Source organism: Apium graveolens, chromosome 9 (assembly GCF_009905375.1).
Source record: "Apium graveolens cultivar Ventura chromosome 9, ASM990537v1, whole genome shotgun sequence".
NCBI classification, from domain to species: domain Eukaryota; kingdom Viridiplantae; phylum Streptophyta; class Magnoliopsida; order Apiales; family Apiaceae; genus Apium; species Apium graveolens.
In genome coordinates, this window is record NC_133655.1 from 210,076,265 (window position 1) to 210,095,483 (window position 19,219).

At 34.9% G+C, this 19,219-nt stretch overlaps 1 protein-coding gene and 1 pseudogene across 1 annotated transcript; both read left to right on the top strand.

Moving 5' to 3' along the window:
• The first annotated feature begins 3,734 nt into the window (after positions 1–3,734).
• On the top strand, positions 3,735–16,277 carry LOC141685911 (plasma membrane ATPase 2-like; annotated as a pseudogene).
• Positions 16,278–16,304: 27 nt separating this feature from the next.
• On the top strand, positions 16,305–18,315 carry LOC141685912 (uridine/cytidine kinase UKL1, chloroplastic-like). The gene is made up of 5 exons (XM_074490988.1): positions 16,305–16,312; positions 16,354–16,447; positions 16,557–16,629; positions 16,735–16,817; positions 17,957–18,315. Exons 1-5 carry the CDS (start codon positions 16,305–16,307, stop codon positions 18,101–18,103), a joined length of 405 nt encoding a protein of 134 aa, XP_074347089.1. The 3' UTR covers positions 18,104–18,315.
• Positions 18,316–19,219: the final 904 nt, after the last annotated feature.

A 19,219-nucleotide genomic window follows, 5' to 3' on the forward strand; every position in this document is an offset into this window, starting at 1 on the left:
ATCAGAGAGATCTCACAAAGTAACATCTGTCAAAGAATAAAGAAACATTGTTCATCTGCAGACTTGAAGATTCACTGGAAGAAGTTCAAGAATTTGATCATGCCTCAGTGATATAAATCAAGATCGTGGATTTAATCAAGTGACAGAGATCTCGTCAAGGTATCATTTATTACAAGGATTCAATCAGAATATCAAAGTCAAGACATGAAGAAACGTCACCAAAGTTAGTCACTCATGAACCAGACAGTACATCGAGTGTCAGCATTGAAGTGGCGGAATTGATTCATAAGTCTCAGTGACTTTCAGAAGATTGTCAAAAGAATGGATGCTGCTCAGGGTTAGTATTAATTCTCTATTAATTAATTAAGTCATATAATTTAATTAAGAAAATAAATTATATCTGCAAGGATTAATTTATTGATTAATTGAATTAAATTGATTAATTAATTTAGAATTAATATTAAGGATTTACAGAATTTTAATTGGTTAAAATCTGTTTTAATTCTAAAAAGACAACTAATTGTACTAGTATGACAATCGGTATGACAATTGATAGTCATACCGAAAGTCATGCTAATTCAGTTGACTGTCTTGATGGAATTATTATTTAGATTAAAATCACTTATTAATTCAGCAAGACAATTTCATTTGTACTACTATGACAATCGGTATGACAATTGATTGTCATACCGAAAGTCTTGCTAGTTCATTTTAATTGTCTTGCTAGCTCTAAAGATTGTCACACCGAAAGTCTTATTGGACAAAGGATTGTCATACCAGTTCATTAATCTCGGCTGTGTTGATTAAAAGAAGCAGAAGCATCCAATTCATAAACACTTACAAAAAGCAATCAAACAGAACATACTCAAGAATAAATAAGAAAAAGGAGCAGAAAAATATTATATCTCTTCTGCAACTTCAAGATCAATTTCTAGATTGTAAAGTTAAATCCAATCAACTAGAAATACTTATCTTGTTCTTGTGTATCAATCTAGCGGATTAAAATCCCTAGAACTTAATCTCAAATCACATTTAGCATTTGATCTTTTTATTACAAAAATAGAAAAAGTTCATGTCGAATTTATTCTAAATTTGTAATAATTGATTTGAGATTAATCCCTTGTAACCGATACCGTAGTTGTAACACCTTTCAAGTTTAATAAAAGTTTTATTTAACTTGAATTTTGTTTCACAATTTTATTCCGCATTTTATTTGATTAAACGGTATTGTTTGCATTCAACCCCCCCTTCTACAAACAAATTGGGACCTAACATTTATATTAGCCCAACCATGTTTTTGTAAATCATTATAAAATCCTATCCAAATCTATTAGCTTAAAACTCTACATCTTATTTTAACTCGACTAAATCGTTAATTATTAGGTATAAAAGTCCATACTATTAAACACATTATGCATAGAGTATTTGGCCTACAATCTGACCCTACTTGCGTACTACAGACAACGAAAGATCTCCAGTTCGGCTATAACAATAATAAAGTACATATGCACATTTTGTGGTATCTATATTCTGAATCAAAACTAGTAAGAACTTGCATAAGATATGTATAAAGTCAATCAACAAAATAATGAAAATGAATCAAGTATGGTACATTGGATAAAGTGGTGTAAAATATTATTAGAAGAGAGTAATTACGATAGTTAATTATGTAAGAGAGTAATTAAGATAGTTAAGTACTTACATGGAAATGACACACAAGCCAAGACCAGTAGTTTCCTAGCAGGAACAGAAGTCCGATTAACCTGCACATGCTGACCTCCACTCTTGAGTGCCAACACCAACTGCAACATCAAAGTAGCGCTTATCATTACTAAATACAGATATTAAACCATTTTCATTTTTAACTGTGAGTTCAACATCATACATTTGCAATTATAAACTTATAAATATTTACATACACACAGCCCGCAGGGGCAGGGGCAAGGTTCTATATACAGAGATATGCACATGGTGTTATGCCATATAACCAGATGACCTGGTGCATTTTCCACTTGAACAAGGTAAACACATGATAAATGTCAAATACAAAATCTATAACATGACTAAAATCATTCATTGTCCAATTGAAAAACTCATATTGTTTAACCTAGAGAGATTAACATCGCCCACACTGAAAATACCCAAACACCATAAGCAGCAGAGAGAGGGAAGGGGGAGGGGGGCGAATCCATAGACCAATACACGCAATAGCGAAAAGAACAAAATTCTTATCACTATTCTCATAGCTGCTATAGCTTCAAAGTGGGGCTAATTAGAAAAAAATATAAAAACAATATTGAATATTTTTAATGTATTAATGTCAGAAATTCAAGTCCCGAAGAATTAAGCGTGAAAATAAAGCATCATTATTATATTAGGATTGTCATCTTTTAAGTAGGGTTAAATATCAAAGTGGTCCCTCAACTGAACGCCATATATCACTTTAATCATCAAAGTTAACGGGATATCATTTGAATCACTAAAATCACAATAAATATCATACATATACCTCAAAATATGTGTTCGAGAATTAAAATTTATTTTATGGAGTTCTATATATTTTTTTTGAATCCTATTACAACAAATGAAAATGTATGAATTCTAGTATTTTCTATAGTATAATAATATTTTTTAAAATTTATCTACTATTTATTTTTAATTTTGTAGTCATTTTCTTTATTTAAATAAAAATAATTAGTAGTTAAATTTTTAAAAATCTCAAAAAATCATCTAAAATACTATGAATTCATAACTTTTCATTTGGTTGTAATAAGATTTAAAAAAAATGTTTAGAATTCCAGAAAATAAATTTTAATTCTCGAGCACATATTTTGAGGTATCTGTTTGATTTTTATTATTATTTTAATGATTCAAATGATATCCTCGTTAAGTTTGATGATTAAATTGATATATGACCTTCGGTTGAATGACCATTTTGATGTTTAACCCATTTTAAGTATCTTCACAATAATAAATTGGGTTGGACATTGGTTATCTACCTATATACTCGGTTGCACTAAACATTGGTGTGTACAAAATTTATCAAAAAAGTCTTGTGCAAGAGAAATTCTCTTGTTTTGCTTATTTCTCTGTCTTAACTCAAACAAACCCGATTTAGGCTCTGTTTGGGATTGCTGTTAAAAATTACTGTGCTGTTAGAAAAAGTGTTGTTTTAAATCAGATGATTGTGTTGGTAATATTTTTGATACGTATATGTTTTGATGCAAAAAATTAAAAATAATGATGCTTTTGGTAAGGTTTGATGGTGAAATCAGCATATGCTTCCCGCAACAGCTAAAAAGCAGCTTTTTCTAAAAGCATGGGAGGACTTGCTTTCTCTAACGGCAGCTTTTAGGCCAAAAGCACTTTTCCGAAAAGCAGCTTTTAAATTTTACCAAACTGTATTTTCACTGCTTTTCAGCGAAATGCTGTTGTTGCTGTCTACAACAGCAATACCACACACCCTTAAATGATGTGTGAAACAATTGACTCACGCCTTTAGGAGTTAGAGAAGACGGTGACATCACTTCAAGAACGAGCATCTCTTTCCACTAAACAAAAGGATAGAAAGTTGACCCAAGCATCCATAGCAGAGCTATAAGTCTTCGTCAAAGAACTAGATGCCAAAAAACTATAATTAATCGAATCGAAGAAGGTTCTACGTATAGAACCCAACACACAAAATGAGACAGTAAACCCACTCCATTAACCAATTGTTATGCCCGCTTTCGGTCATGGGCCCTAAACAGGTCCCCATGGATGCATTGAGGAGCTGGGCTCTCACATATGAGTTAGAATTGAGAATTTATGTGACTTGGGCCAGCACATGCGAGTTGGGCTCGTGGCGTGCATGTTGGGCTCACACATGTGAGCTAGGCTCTCACATGAGGGCTGAGCTCAGAGGCCCAAGCTGGTTCCCATACGTGAGCTGGGCCCATGAGCCCACATCTTGTGGAAAATAAAGAGAACATCATATTTATTTATTGAGAGGAAAGGCGGTGTGGGCCAAGGTGACCGGGCCGACCCGCATTAAAGGACTTTGTGTGTAGCATGGAAAGTAACTCATAGATGACTGAGTTGCTCGTAAATTTTGGGGCCGACACGGGGTATTCCTGCAATCATGGGAAGAAATGCGGAGATGCTGCGAGATTATAGGAAGCGTGTGGAGCCAGTCTAAATTTACGTGACTAATTGGCTGAAGGCCTGACTTCATCATGGGCTTGGGCTAAGTGACCATGACCTCAGGCTCAAATTGGAGAATAGCAAGAAAAAGAGAGAAGAGAAGGAGCCCGAAGATCAGAGAACCCTAAAAAGGGGGCGTGCAACATGTCAGGTCACACACACTGTAGAAGGGGGTTGAATATAGTGTATTGCACAATCAAATCTAATTCAAATAACACAGATAACAGAAAACAGACTTTATTCAATGCAATAAACTCTGTTACAATATAGAACTGTCCTCTCTCAGTGATGGACAAATATCACGAGAGCTGCTAGGGTTACAATGAATAATATTCTCGATAATGATAACACTTATAGTGTAAACTCTATGTCTGTGTTTATATACTACACGGTTACAAGATAATCACTAATTGATATGGAATATAATTATGCTTCTTAAAATATATCAATCAGTTATCTTTTCTTCCAAGTATTCTATTCTTCATAGAATTCCTTCTTCAAGCACATCTCGTCTTGCATTTGTCTTGATCTTCTTTCCTTTCAATCAACCGCCTTCCTTATCTGAAAGTTTCCTTAAGTCCTGATATTATCTCCTGATAAATATCTCCTGAACCTTAAGTACTGATAACTTAAGTTCTGACTTGAGTATAAGTGCTGATTTCAGTTAAGTACTGATTCGTCTTGTTTAAGTAAGATCTGAAAACTAAACACAAATCATATTAGTCATGACATTATCAAATATATCTAACAATCTCCCCCAACTTGTAAATTAGCATAATATACAAGTTCAACGAATATTTGATGATGTCAAAAACATTAAGTACAAATGCATGAAAATTTGACTAGATAACCACAACTTACAGTCCTTAAAGCTTTACCAACTTTAACTTCTGATAACAACTCCAGTCTGTATACACATCAGAATTTATGCCGTTGTAGAACTTTGACTTGGCTTCAATTTCTGATCTCTTCAATATCAGGAGTTTTTCTGAGATAGTTCTTCAACAAACATCTCTCAGCATATCTGAGTTCATCAATCATTCTCCTTTTAGCATCTTTAAGCTCTTCAATATCTTCACCAGTTTGGAAGATAGCATATCTGAGATCATTAATTTTTGCTTTTCTCAACTCCTGATCTAGTCTAATGACATAGGCTTTGTCAGAATATAGATTGAATTCAAGTCCCTTAATACCAAGATATGTTCTAATCTTTGCAATATTAGGCTTCATTTCAACAATATCACCCTTGTGATCTCTGTACTTGGGACAATATATGCTGTCATACTTTACAGAAAAGAGCTTCTTCTGTCTCTGAATTTGAGTCTTCAAATAATTTGCAACACCATCTGTTAATCTGTTCTTCACTTGAATTAGGAATAAAACATGTTCTAATTCCTCATAGTACTTCAGTGGTATAGCATTATGCCTTATGTGGTAAACCCTTCCATTTATCATGAAGTATAACAAGATGTGTTCTTTCAAGTTGGTATGGTAAACCATCTGTACAGATTCTAGTCGATTCAATCTTTCAGGAGTTGCTCCAACACCTGGATCACTTAAGAAAGTTGGATCATTTGTTGTGTTCTGTACTCTTCTTTCATCATCACTACCCAATCCAGATTTATCTCTTGCTTCCTTTCCAGTAACCACTCTTGTTTCAAAACCACTTGCTGCAGTCTTCAAAGGTTGAGTCTGTTTGGCTTTAGTGAATCCTGGTAGGAGTAACTTTGAGGATTTAACATGAGCAATGTCAGAGGTTTCCTTTGACTTATCTTCTGATATCAAGCCAACTTGAGCTATGTCAGAGGTTGCTTGCTTCTTTGTTATATCAGAACTAACTACATCTTGACTCTGAACAACTTGAGCCATGTTAGAGATTGTCTTAGAAATCTTCTTTGAATCCAGAGTAAGATTAGCATCTTCAACATAAATTTCTTTATTCACAGGAGGCACATAAACCTTTACAGGTTCACTAACTTTTTCTTTGCCCTTGGACCTTGGATTTATCTGCAGTTGTGATTTGGCCTTGGTTGCCACATGATTTGTCCTTTCTTTTATCACAATGCCTTTAGCCTTAGGAAGTTTCTTTTTACCAACAGAAGCTTCATATTTGGAGTTGACTTTTTCTAGCTTAAGTCTAGCTTCTTCTTCCTTTAGACTCTCAAAGTCCATTCTTGGATTTTCTTTCAGAAATAACTGTCTTGAAATTTCTTCATCAAGATCGAAAAGTTCATCAGAACTTATCCTTTTACCAGTATCAGAAATTATTCTTCTCCTAGTATCAGAACTTGTTTTATGACTTGTAGTTCCAGCTCTACTTGATGAATGATCTTTACCTTGACTATGACCTCCACCCATTCCAGAGTTTCCCGAGTCATTACCATCATCCTTTTTCTTCAGTGTCTTAACTGGTGGTTTGCATTTGGACTTAATTACGTTCTCCCCCTTTTTGGCATCAGCAGTTAAAAGAAGAGAGACAAGCAATTCTACTGAGGATTGGATCTCATTGAGTTGATTTTGCTGAGAAGCTTGATTTTTAAGAATATCAGTAATCTGAGACTGTTGCTTCTCTTGTGTTTTCTCAATGTCAGCAACTTGAAAAAGTTTTTCTTTTCAAGTTTCATAGTCATTTCTTGCTTGAATAAGGCTTCTTGAATTTTATGCACCTCGGCATGAGTTGTTAAGTGTTGACCTTGAAGGTGTCTTGTACTCAATGCAGTAACTCGTAGCTGTGTCTTGAAATTATCATTAAGTAGCATCTCATCAGCTTTTGCCAAGTGCTCAGCAAGAGTTCTTTCATTTGGAACAAAGGTAACTATGTTCCACTCCTTAGTCCACTCATGTCCTCTAGGAGTTTCAATCCAAGGTACTGGTGCATCTCCTCTAACAACCTTTTTAACTAATTTAGCTTTTGAAGGAGCTTGTAGAGGTGCATGTCCAGAAGGACCAGCTGCATCATCATCAGCAGTTGTAGCATCGTTACCAGTAGTATCAACATTTGTAGCATCAGAACTTACAGAGTCAACAGCTTCAGCATCTTCTGATAAAAGAACAGTATGAGAAGCTATGGAGGCTTCAACATCATCTTCTAAGGGCTGATCTGCTTCCAAGTTCTGATCAATAGCCATATTCTGATGCTCACCTAAAATCTGATCTTCAGTATTTAGATGCAGAGAAGGTGTATGAGGCAATTCTGAATGAAGAGTAGCATCAAGAATTGATGTTGTTGGTGGAGTGATTGGAGCTGGTGGAGCTTCTAAGTACAAAACTGCAGGCATAACCAGGTTGTGAATATCAATTTTAGCACTTGTGCCTGGGTTTGCAGTAAGCACTGGTTCATCTACAGGAGACATAGGTGGTGTATATTCTTTCTCTTGAGCAGTTTCCTGAGTTGGTGACAATGGAGGTGGAGATGCAGTAGCTTCAGCAAGTTCTGGCTCCTTTGAGATCAGAGATTCCTGATCTCCTTCCTTAACTACTGCTTCCTCATCCTCTGAAACTGGCTTGGCCCTGTCCCTGTGAGCTCTCTGTTTCTTTCTTTTCTTTGAAGGTGAAGATACCTTGGGAGTTTCATCAGAATACATCCTTCTAAGCCTTTTGAGAAGCTGAGAACCCCCAATTCCAGTATCCTTCTGAGAAGAGACCTTCTCAGCTTCTGTAACAATAGGTTCTGATGCAGGAACCTATTCCTCAACATCTGATTCATCTCTCAGAGTAAATCTCCTTCTCTTCTGTTGTTGCTGAGGTACTTTCCTAGTCCTCTTAGATTTGGAAGATGAAGGCTGCACTATAGGTTCTGAAGGTTGAGGTTGAGAAGTTGTATCAGGATTTAAAAAATTATCAGAATATCAAATTACTCAGAGACAAAACTTGCATAAATATAAAATTTCATTAATATATTGAGCAAATACATTTCATGAAATTAAAATTACATGCTGAAAAGTACAAGATTGTCCTAAGCTACAAATCCTAACATCAACAGCTTTTGTCCTAAGCTAAGAAGCCAGCCAAAGCTGACGGTGAAGAGAAACAGGGAGCAAAAATTATTTCTTCTTCCTACTCTCAACAAAAAGAACAGCAAGACGAATAATACGCTCCTGCTGTCGGAGAGCTTCCAGCCATTCCTCTTCCAGTCGCTCAAGATGGCGATGGTAGTCCATGTAGAAGAACAAGAGGTCCGTCATAACCTCTTGGGGAACTGAGTCCCCGATTTCATCAGGAATGGCAGTAACATGCCATTCCTGCTGCCATTGAGTACATCTCAAAGTGATAGTGAAAGTGTCATAGTTCAGAACTAAGTTAAAGTGAACCATGTTTGTGATGAGAGAAAAGAATGAGGTTGAGAAAAAATGAGAGATGTATTGGCTGAACTGAGGTGTTGGTTTATATAGGCAATAGAATGCCAAGAGATGCAAGGAAAATTGAATGGTTATAGGTAGAAATAATTCTACCTCGTCTCCCTAGACTGATGAGAATAAAAACAGCCATTGGAAGTTTAAAACAGGATTTAATGCGCACATGAAACAAGTAAAAATTACTGTGCATAGATGTGTACCACTAACCCAAATTATATTGACTCATAATATCTCACCTAAACATATTCTGATTTCAAATAAGACTGTTTCAGATTTTGACCACAAATAAGTCAAGTAAAGAATCAGGTTTTAATATCAGAACTTAGACTTCTATCATAACTTAACAGTCATCAGAACATGATGTCTTAACTCAAAAAATGAATGTCTATTTCTGTAATTCTTCACACAAATTCTGATTTCGTTTCTTCAGAACTTAATCATCAGAACTGGTCCTCAGAAGTTGTGCAGTATGACACATGAACTGTTCATCTTAAATAACATTTATCACCACAGTAATTTTCATCATTCATATGGAGTGTATGTGTGTGCAGTAAGCTTAATATCAGATAAAGATTAAAGTCTGATTCACTTCTGTACATCTTAGAAATAAGGCATAACTAAGAACTTTGCTCAAAATCTGTCATGATTCTGAAGTCTACTTTAGAATGAGTTCATGCATGAGTCTACCTCAACTGTTTTATGCTCATTTTATGCATCTTTTGAAATTCCATTTTATAGTGGCTTCTCAGTGTAAGTGATTCACGACTGCTTATCAGAATTTATGCTAGTATCAGAGTATTTCTCCAGTAATCATAGAGTGTGAAAAGTCACCAAGAAAATTTTTATTTGCTTTTCTGATGCATATTACTTAATACCAATAATGCACTTGGGTCGTCCCTTCCATATTTTTACTCTAGATCTCAAAGGAGTACCTGATTTTTATTCCTTTTTCTTTTCCTTTTTCTTTTGATAAGTGAGGTTTATCAGCACTTAGTACATCCATCAGATTTACTAACTTCAGAACTTAACAGATAAGAAGCACTATTCTAGTTTTTGACTTAGTAATAAGATACACAAAGTAAATTTAACTAAGCTCAATATCATAATTTGCTTGTGTTAACAGATTTCCACATAAACAACTACTTCAAATATGGGATCTTTAGTATGTTAAAAACTACTAGGTCAGCATCTAGCACAGTTATCCTCATTGGATTGAATAGTCACAGAAACATTCATATCACTATTAGAGTTTAGAAATACACATCAGATAACAATCAGTACTTAAGCAATTTTCAATTTAAGCACAGAATACACAAAAATAGTAATATCTGTAAATACTGATCATAATGTCTGATGAAACAGAACATAAACTAAGCATACTTGGAGAAAGAACCTGAAACCATTCCAAGTTCATTTACTAATCTTGTAAAAGTAGCTTCACACAGTGGTTTTGTGAAGATATCTGCTAGTTGTTGATCTGTGGGAACAAAGTGCAATTACATTGTACCTTTATCCATATATTCCCTTATGAAGTGGTACCTAATGCTGATGTGCTTTGTCATTAAGTGTTGAACTGGATTACTAGTCATAGCAATAGCACTTTGATTATCACTGTAAATAGGGATTTTAAAGTAAGTTAACCCATAATCCAGTAACTGATTCTTCATCCAAAGAATCTGTACACAACAGCTTCCTGCAGCAATGTACTCTGCTTCTGCAGTTGATGTGGAAATTGACTTTTGTTTCTTGCTAAACCAAGAAACCAATCTACCTCCAAGAAATTGGCAGCTTCCATTTGTGCTTTTCCTGTCAATTTTGCATCCTGCAAGATCTGCATCTGAGTAACCTATTAGTTTAAAGTCTGACTCTCTAGGATACCACAATCCCAGATCAGCTATTCTCTTAAGATACTTGAAAATTCTTTTCACAGCTGTTAAGTGAGGTTCTCTTGGATCTGCTTGAAATATTTCACTAAAGACAGGTAGCATACATGATATCAGGTCTACTAGCAGTTAAATAGAGTAGAGAGCCAATCATACCTCTGTAATCAGTAACATCTACTGATATACAAGTATCCTTATCCAATTTTGTTGCAGTGGCCATGAGAGTGGATGCACTTGAACAATCTTGCATTCTAAATTTCTTCAGCAAATTTCTGGTATACTTGGATTGACAGATAAAAGTGCCTTCTTCATTCTGCTTGACTTGAAGGCCCAGAAAATAGCTAAATTCCCCCATCATACTTATTTGATATCTTGACTGCATCAGTTTGGCAAACTTCTTGCAATGTTTGTCATTTGCAGAACCAAAAATGATATCATCAACATATATCTGGACAAAAAGTAAGTCATTTCCATGGTTGAGGTAGAACAGTGTTTTGTCAATAGTTCCTCTGGTAAATCCACTTTCCAGAAAAAACTGAGCTAGAGTCTCATACCATGCTCTCGGAGCTTGCTTAAGGCCATAAAGTGCTTTATCAAGCCTGCAGACATGATTTGGAAGTTTAGAATCTACAAAGCCTGGAGGTTGTTCAACATATACTTCCTCTTCCAATTCTCCATTGAGAAAAGCACTTTTCACATCCATTTGAAAGACTGTAAACTTTTTGTGAGCAGCATAAGCCAAAAATATCCTTATGGCTTCTAATCTAGCAACTGGTGCAAATGTTTCATCATAATCAATTCCCTCTTGTTGAGAATATCCTTTTGCAACCAACCTTGCTTTATTCCTTTTAATTATGCCATTACTATCAATTTTGTTTCTGAACACCTACTTTGTACCAACAACAGATATGTTCTTTGGTCTTGGCACTAGGGTCCAGACTTTATTTCTTTCAAATTCATTTAACTCTTCCTGCATTGCTTGCACCCAATCAGCATCTTGAAGAGCTTCTTCCACTTTCTTTGGTTCAATCTGAGAGAGAAAAGAACTGTAGATACATTCGTTTGAAGTAACTGTTCTAGTTCTGACACCTGCATCAGGATTTCCAATAATTAAGTCAGGTGTATGTGATTTAGTCCACTTCCTTGCAGATGGAAGGTTTTCTCTAGAACTGGATGCTCCCCCATGATCCATGCTGTCTTCATCAATATTTTCTGATGCTCCCCCTGAAATTATGCTCTATGATTTTGATTCTTCAGAATTTGAGTTATCAGAACTATCAGAACTTGGCTTATCAGAACTTGATGAATCAGAACTTGAAGAACCAGTTGTATGTTCTGATGCTTCTTGAGATGTGGTTGTATCTTTAGTATGCTCCCCCTGCACAGGTTCATCTTTCTTTGGCGTAGTCACCACAGTTTCAATAACATCAGAGTTTAATCCTTCAGAGTTTGCAGTATCAGGATTTAGACTGTCAGGATTTTCAGTATCAAAATTTAGGTCTTCATTTTCAAATCTCAGTTGATCATGTTCATTGAAATCTTCAAGTCCAGTAATCTTCTTATCATCAAAAGAGACATTGATAGATTCCATGACCACCCTTGTTCTCAAGTTGTAGATTCTGAAGGCTTTTGTGGAAAGTGGATTTCCAATAAAAATGCCTTCATCAGCTTTTAGATCAAATTTAGATAGCTGTTCAGGGTGACTCTTAAGAACAAAACACTTGCATCCAAATACATGAAAATACTTTAGATTTGGCTTCTTTTTCTTAACCATCGCATATGGTGTTTTTCCATGCTTGTTAATGAGTGTTTCATTCTGAGTAAAACAAGCAGTCTGCTCAGCTTCAGCCCAAAAATAGGTTGGTAGCTTTGCTTCTTCAAGCATAGTTCGTGCAGCTTCAATAAGAGTTCTATTCTTTCTTTCAATAACTCCATTTTGCTGTGGAGTTCCAGGAGCAGAAAATTCCTGCTTGATTCCATGGTTTTTACAGAACTCTTCCATGATCAAATTCTTGAACTCAGTTCCATTATCACTTCTTAATATCTTCACAGAATCTTTGACCAGTTTATCCAGTTGCTTGATATGATCAATCAAGATAGATGCAGTTTCACTTTTTGTGTGCAAGAAATACACCCATGTGTATCTAGTGAACTCATCCACCATGACCATAGCATATTTCTTCTTTGCAATAGACATGACATTTACTGGACCAAATATATCAACATGTAGTAGGTGATAAGGCTCAAGAATTGATGATTCAGTCTTGCTCTTGAATGAAGATTTCCTTTATTTTGCCTTCTGACTTGAATCACAAAGGCCATCAGGAGCAAATACTGATTTTGGCAGTCCTCCCACAAGATCTTTCTTGACTAATTCATTTATATTGTTGAAATTTAAATGAGAGAGTTTCTTGTGCCAATTCCAGCTTTCCTCAATTGATGCTCTACTTAACTGAAAGATTGCAGAACCATCAGTACTTGTTGAAAGCTTGGCTTCATAAATGTTACCATGCCTGTATCCTTTCAGAATAACTTTTTCTGTCGATTTGCTTACAACTTCACAGTGTTCTTCAAAGAAATCCACATGATAACCACTGTCACAGATTTGACTAACACTTAGCAGATTGTGTTTAAGTCCTGAGACCAGAGCTACTTCCTTAACGATGACATTCCCAAGATTGATATTGCCATATCCCAGTGTTCTTCCAATGTTGCCATCTCCATAAGAAACACTTGGGCCAGCTCTCTCCACAAAGTCTGATAGCAGGGCTTTATTTCCAGTCATATGTCCTGAACATCCACTGTCCAGAATTAGGATATTTTTCCTGTTGCCCTGCAATCACAAAGACCACTAATGATTAGTTTTAAGGACCCAGACTTGCTTGGATCCTTTGGCTTTATTAAGTTTGTTAACATTTGCAGCAGATTTAGCATCAGAGTTTATGTTAACATTTTTCTTATAAGCATTTACACTATCAGACTTTGAATCGAGACTTACACTAGAAGAAACAATGCTAACTTTCTTTAAAGAATGTTTTATTTCATAATAATCATAGTAAAAACTATGATATTCCTTACAAGTATAAATGGAATGCGATAAACTACCACAATGAAAACAAGGATTTTGTGGCCTATATCTAATAGACTAACTCTTAACTCCTGACTTTGAAGGTAATGAGTTTAAGTTCTTATTCTTCCTGCAAAAAGAAGCCAGATGGTTAGAACTTCCACAGTTATGACATGTTTTTCTAGGAGCATCATGAACAGGCTTATAATCATTGCTTTTATTCACACCTTCCTTTCCATTCCTATTTTTCCTAGGTGACTTTACCTTGTTTACATTCTTAACATCTTTCAGCTTATACTTAAGCTGCTTCTTGGTCATTAAGCCTACGTTAACTTCAGTTGTCTTTTCCTATTTTAGTTTGTCAGAAGTTAATTCATTTTTAACTTCTGATTTCTCAATATCAGACTTTACGGCTACAAACTTAACAGGTTTTAACTTTGGCTTTTGTTTAACAACTATAGGCTTAATTTTTATAGTTCCTTTATCATTCTTATCATCTGCATAACCTAAGCCCTCTTTCCAGTTTCCACTACTTAACAAATTCTGAGTTGTTCTGCCAGAGTTAGTCCAAGTCCTGATAATCTCTCTTTCCTTTTCTAACTCAGTTTTTAGAGATTCATTCATTTTAAGTACTTCATCCCTAACATAGAAATCATCATCTCTATCTTTCTGAGTTTGATGGAACATGACTAACTCTTTTTCTAAATAATCATTCCTCTTTTTACAAGCAAGATTTTCAGAAGTTAATCTTTCATATGTTAAAGTTTGATCTCTATAACTAATGAACATGGTTTTAAGATATCTTCTCAACTCATTAATATCATCAGTATGAAAGGCATAAGTAGTTTGAGGTACCACTACTAGAAAAAGTAGAATAGACATCACCTCTTAGATATCAGTTGCTTTTTTGACCGATGTAAAAGGTGTTTTCTACATCGGTTTTTGGCAACCGATGTCTTTTGTTGTTATAAACATCAGTTTTTTAGCCCAACTGATGTTATATGTCTGTTTTAAAAAAATTAATCAACGCACCTTCCCCGTTCCCCCCTTAACCAAATTATTCATTCCCTCCAAGTGTTTCCCCCCTTGTTTTTTGACTTAGTAAAATTTTCCCCCTTTTTTCACCCACATCTTCCCCCTCTTTTTTATTAAAAAAAATAAAAATTAAAATCAAAAACTGAAAACAAAAACAAACAAAAACAAAAAACGTATGCATCATTTCATCACTCTCTCATCTCTCAGTTCATCACTCTCTCATCTCCCATTTTATCCCTCAATCAGCTCTCATTTCACCTTCCTCTCGTTTCTCTTTCTCACTCACTGAAACTCACCCCTCTATGAAGAACCCTAAATATCACCTCTGGCTCTCAGTCATCTCTCCCGACTATTTTTATGTGCTTTGTGTGCTCTCTGTGCTCGCTCTCTGTGCTCTCTCACCTCTCTCTTTTGGACAGAGTTTGAATTGGGTAAGGTCAAGTCTGAGTTTAAAGGTTAAAGATGTGAGATTAAAGCTTGGAGGTCGAGCATAAATTGGGTAAGATTAACCCTAATTTTTCACTTAGAGGTTTCATTTTAAAACCCTATTTATTAAATGATTAGTTAAATGTTTGAATTGAGCATGTTAATCTTTTATGCTTTTAGTTGAGTAATTGCTTGAATTATGTATGTGGGTATCAATTCTGATGTATATGTGGGTATATGTTTTTGTTTTGATTTTTGATTTATAAGTATTTATATTATTCTGTCACCCTTTATACAATACTGAGGAATCACGAAATTAGTTTAATTTATATAGTTGATCCGAACATTCATATTATATTTCCAATTAATCGAGTTCTTTCCTGTTGGAGCATAACGATGCTTCTGATTTTCTTACTTATACAAAATGGCGACTGGTTGATTTTTAGTATCCATATATAATGATAGTGAGAACACATATATGTTTGAGTTTGTATTAGAAGGCTTCACTACTTGTAATATGTACTTACTTATCCCTTTCCTGTTATTGATGTCTTCTTTGTCATTGCAGGTGTTTGTTAAGGGAGTGGACAAGGACGATGTAGTACTAATGGCTGCAAGAGCATCGAGGTTAGAGAATCAAGATGCAATTGATGTTGCTATCGTTACAATGTTGGCAGACCCTAAACAAGTATTTTTAGATGTTTTTAGATAATAGAGATGTTCCTCTTGTGATACGAAGCAGCTAAATTATACTTGAATTCATGTTTTACTGAAGGCACGAGCTGGAATAACTGAGATCCATTTTCTGCCATTTAATCCAACTGACAAAAGAACAGCACTGACATACATTGACAAAGCTGGTACAATGCATAGAGTTAGTAAATGTGCACCAGAGCAGGTAAAACTAGTTCTTGTAGTCTAAAGGTATCGGAGAAATTTCAGAGAATGCATTTGATAAGTTTGTTTGGTCTGGTGTTATGTAGATTCTTGACCTGGCACACAACAAAATCCAAAATTGAAAAGAAGGTACATTCAGTAATTGACAATTTTACAGAACATGGACTTCGATCACTGGGGGTTGCTCGTCAGGTAACTGATAAAGATCTCATAGACAATAGCTTAAGTACTTTTGATGCAAATGTTTATGTTAGTGTACTTAATTTTTTTTTCGGTTTCTTTCTACAGGAAGTGCCTGAGCGCAACAAAGACAGTTCTGGCGGGCCTTGGGAGTTCATTGCACTTCTTCCTCTCTTTGATCCACCGCGTCATGATAGTGCTGAAACAATTAGAAGAGCTCTGGAACTTGGTGTCAGTGATATTCTCCATTAGTAGTTGCAATTTCAAAAATCAGGTACTATGATATCGTATTTGTTTAAGTAAATATTTTATGTGCTTATCTATACAGTGGTAAAAGCATGGAGAACGCTATGCCTGCTTGTTGCAAAGGAATAAAGATTGGGAAAATTCTAATCCATCGTGATGGTGATAATGGTAAACAGGTATAGTGTTCTAATTTCTAAATTTATTTCTTTGAGTGTGTTTAACACTTTTTGCTGTTGAATTTTTTGCTCCTTGGTTTCTGAATAACATTCATTTGTATATTTACAGCTTATATATGAAAAATTTCCAAAAGATATCTCAGAACGACATGTCTTGCTCTTGGATCTAGTTCTTGGAACTGGTAATATTTGTTGCATATCAAGAGAGTGAGGGAGGGGGATTCCTTTTACTTTCACTTGTTTTTTGAAGTTATTACAAAATAACAAACTTCATTCTTTTATTGAAGGCAACTCAGCCCACCAGGCGATTGAATTACTCATACAGAAGGGAGTACCGGAATCCCATATTATATTTCTTAATCTTATATCTGTAAGTGTTATAAGTAAATTGTTTGCATTTACAGTTATGCCTTAGAGTTCCCTTGTCACTGATTCATTTGTCATTGATTCGTATAGGCTCCTGAAGGAATACATTGTGTCAGCAAGAGGTTCCCAACGCTTAAAATAGTTACTTCATAGATTGATGTAGCATTAAATGAAGAGTTTCATGTAATACCGGGTATGGGGGAGTTTGGAGATCGTTACTTTGGTACCGATGATTGATTACTCAGAAGAGTGATATAAAATCGATATATCTGAAAACCATAAATTTATGTTATAATTTCTTTAATTATTTGTATCACATTGGACTTGTTCTAATTTAAGAATCATTTGTGGCGAGGTTATTTTGTTGGGAAGGCAATTTGAAGTCATTTTAAATGTCAAAACTAAGACTTTTGGGACATCACTTGTTTATAATAAAGTATCAGGGCGTTTCACGAGAGATGATGTGAACTCTGAACTTTGAAGTATTTAGTTTTTCACTTTTTTAGGGTGCCAAGATATTTTCTTTTCATATAGAGCTTTCTACTTGTGTAATATAAATATTGCCTGTGTCATCAGACAGTTGGTATTTCTTTCACCATATTAATCCGATGTAGGATGGATATATCCGCTACTGACTTGCATACATTTTAAAAGGCATTTACCTACAGTTTTTAGGATCTAAAAATGATACAATTTATCTGTTGTATTCATAAGTTGTTTGCTTCATTTATATTTCAGTTTTCTGTAATATAATTTCAGGATCGGTATATGCTGGAGTTGATTTCTGCAAGAAATTGTGTGGAGTCTCGATTGTTCGAAGGTGAGCGCTGAGGAATCTTTAAAACAAAAGAGTATTATGTTTAAGACTTCTGTTTTGTTAGTCATGCTATGAAGGAGTTAATTACATATTTCAGCATTCCCTTCTTTTAAACATATATGAAACTCCAATATTATGTTACACCAGCAGGGAAGGGATTCACTACTGCACCAGGCGATTGAATTACTCATACAGAAGGGAGTACCGGAATCCCATATTATATTTCTTAATCTTATATCTGTAAGTGTTATAAGTAAATTGTTTGCATTTACAGTTATGCCTTAGAGTTCCCTTGTCACTGATTCATTTGTCATTGATTCGTATAGGCTCCTGAAGGAATACATTGTGTCAGCAAGAGGTTCCCAACGCTTAAAATAGTTACTTCAGAGATTGATGTAGCATTAAATGAAGAGTTTCGTGTAATACCGGGTATGGGGGAGTTTGGAGATCGTTACTTTGGTACCGATGATTGATTACTCAGAAGAGTGATATCAGCAATTATCTTGGTGTTTACTCTCGAAGGACGTACCACACCAACCTATGTAACATAGAGTTAGAGAGTGTAAATGTAGATCAACTCGTGCACACAAGTGAGTTTGTATTTTGTCTTTTATCTAGCAATTATGTTGGAGGAAGCTTTGAGTTTTGCATATATATATAAAATCTTTGGCTACTGCATGAGGAATGTGATGTATAATATTCTTAATTATTTAATGGTATTATTAACCCAGAAACCTGACAGTTTAAGTTTGATTCTGGCATTCAAGTGTTTGGGACCCGTACATATGATTATTGTCATCATACGGGACGAGGCTACATGAGCTTTACTAAGGAGTGGGAAGATGCAAAAGAACGAGGGCGTTCCTCAAATGATATTTTACATGCTATTGTCGGTACCAAGTCAAATTCTTTGTATAGACAGTAGTAGAATATATGAATGGATATGTGTAGTACTTGATATTTGGATTAGACGAATCTGTTGTACCTGATGTTTGAATATTGATTGTTAGATTTATAGATGACTGGTATTATGCAGCAATTGGTTTTGGTACTTCATTGGTTTTTGGAATCTATAGTTTTAAAATATGCATTAATAAAACAGGTACAAACATCATTACAATGGAAAATGATGTCTGTCAAAGCTTAATACATCAGTTCTAGTGGACCATTAACATCAGTAAAAACTGATGTTAAATACTACAACAAAAAAAATTATTAAAACAAAAAACTGATGTTATTAAGTATTATAGACATCAGTTTGTTACAAATAGACATCGGTTACCAATTAAGAACCGATGTTAAAGGTATTGTTAACATCGCTTTTTGATGAAAACTGTTGTTACTGGTACTAGTAACATCAGTTTATTGGTATATTTAAATTGATAAAAATATCATATTCTGATGATATATGAAGATTAGATATGTATGAGAAATTTAATATCAAGATATAGAAATCGGTTTTAAACAAAGAACTGATGTTATATGTTGTATTTAACATCAGTTTAAAACCGATGTTAAATGGGGGGTCTTTAACATCACCCACGAAGACATCGGATTTTTGCATTCATAGACATCGGTTTTTAGCCGAT

Coding starts and splice junctions, on each gene's coding strand:
- LOC141685912 (XM_074490988.1), top strand. Junction 16,630..16,734: donor GGATCTAGTTCTTGGAACTG/GTAATATTTGTT, acceptor CTTTTATTGAAG/GCAACTCAGCCCACCAGGCG. Junction 16,818..17,956: donor TATTTCTTAATCTTATATCT/GTAAGTGTTATA, acceptor TGATTCGTATAG/GCTCCTGAAGGAATACATTG.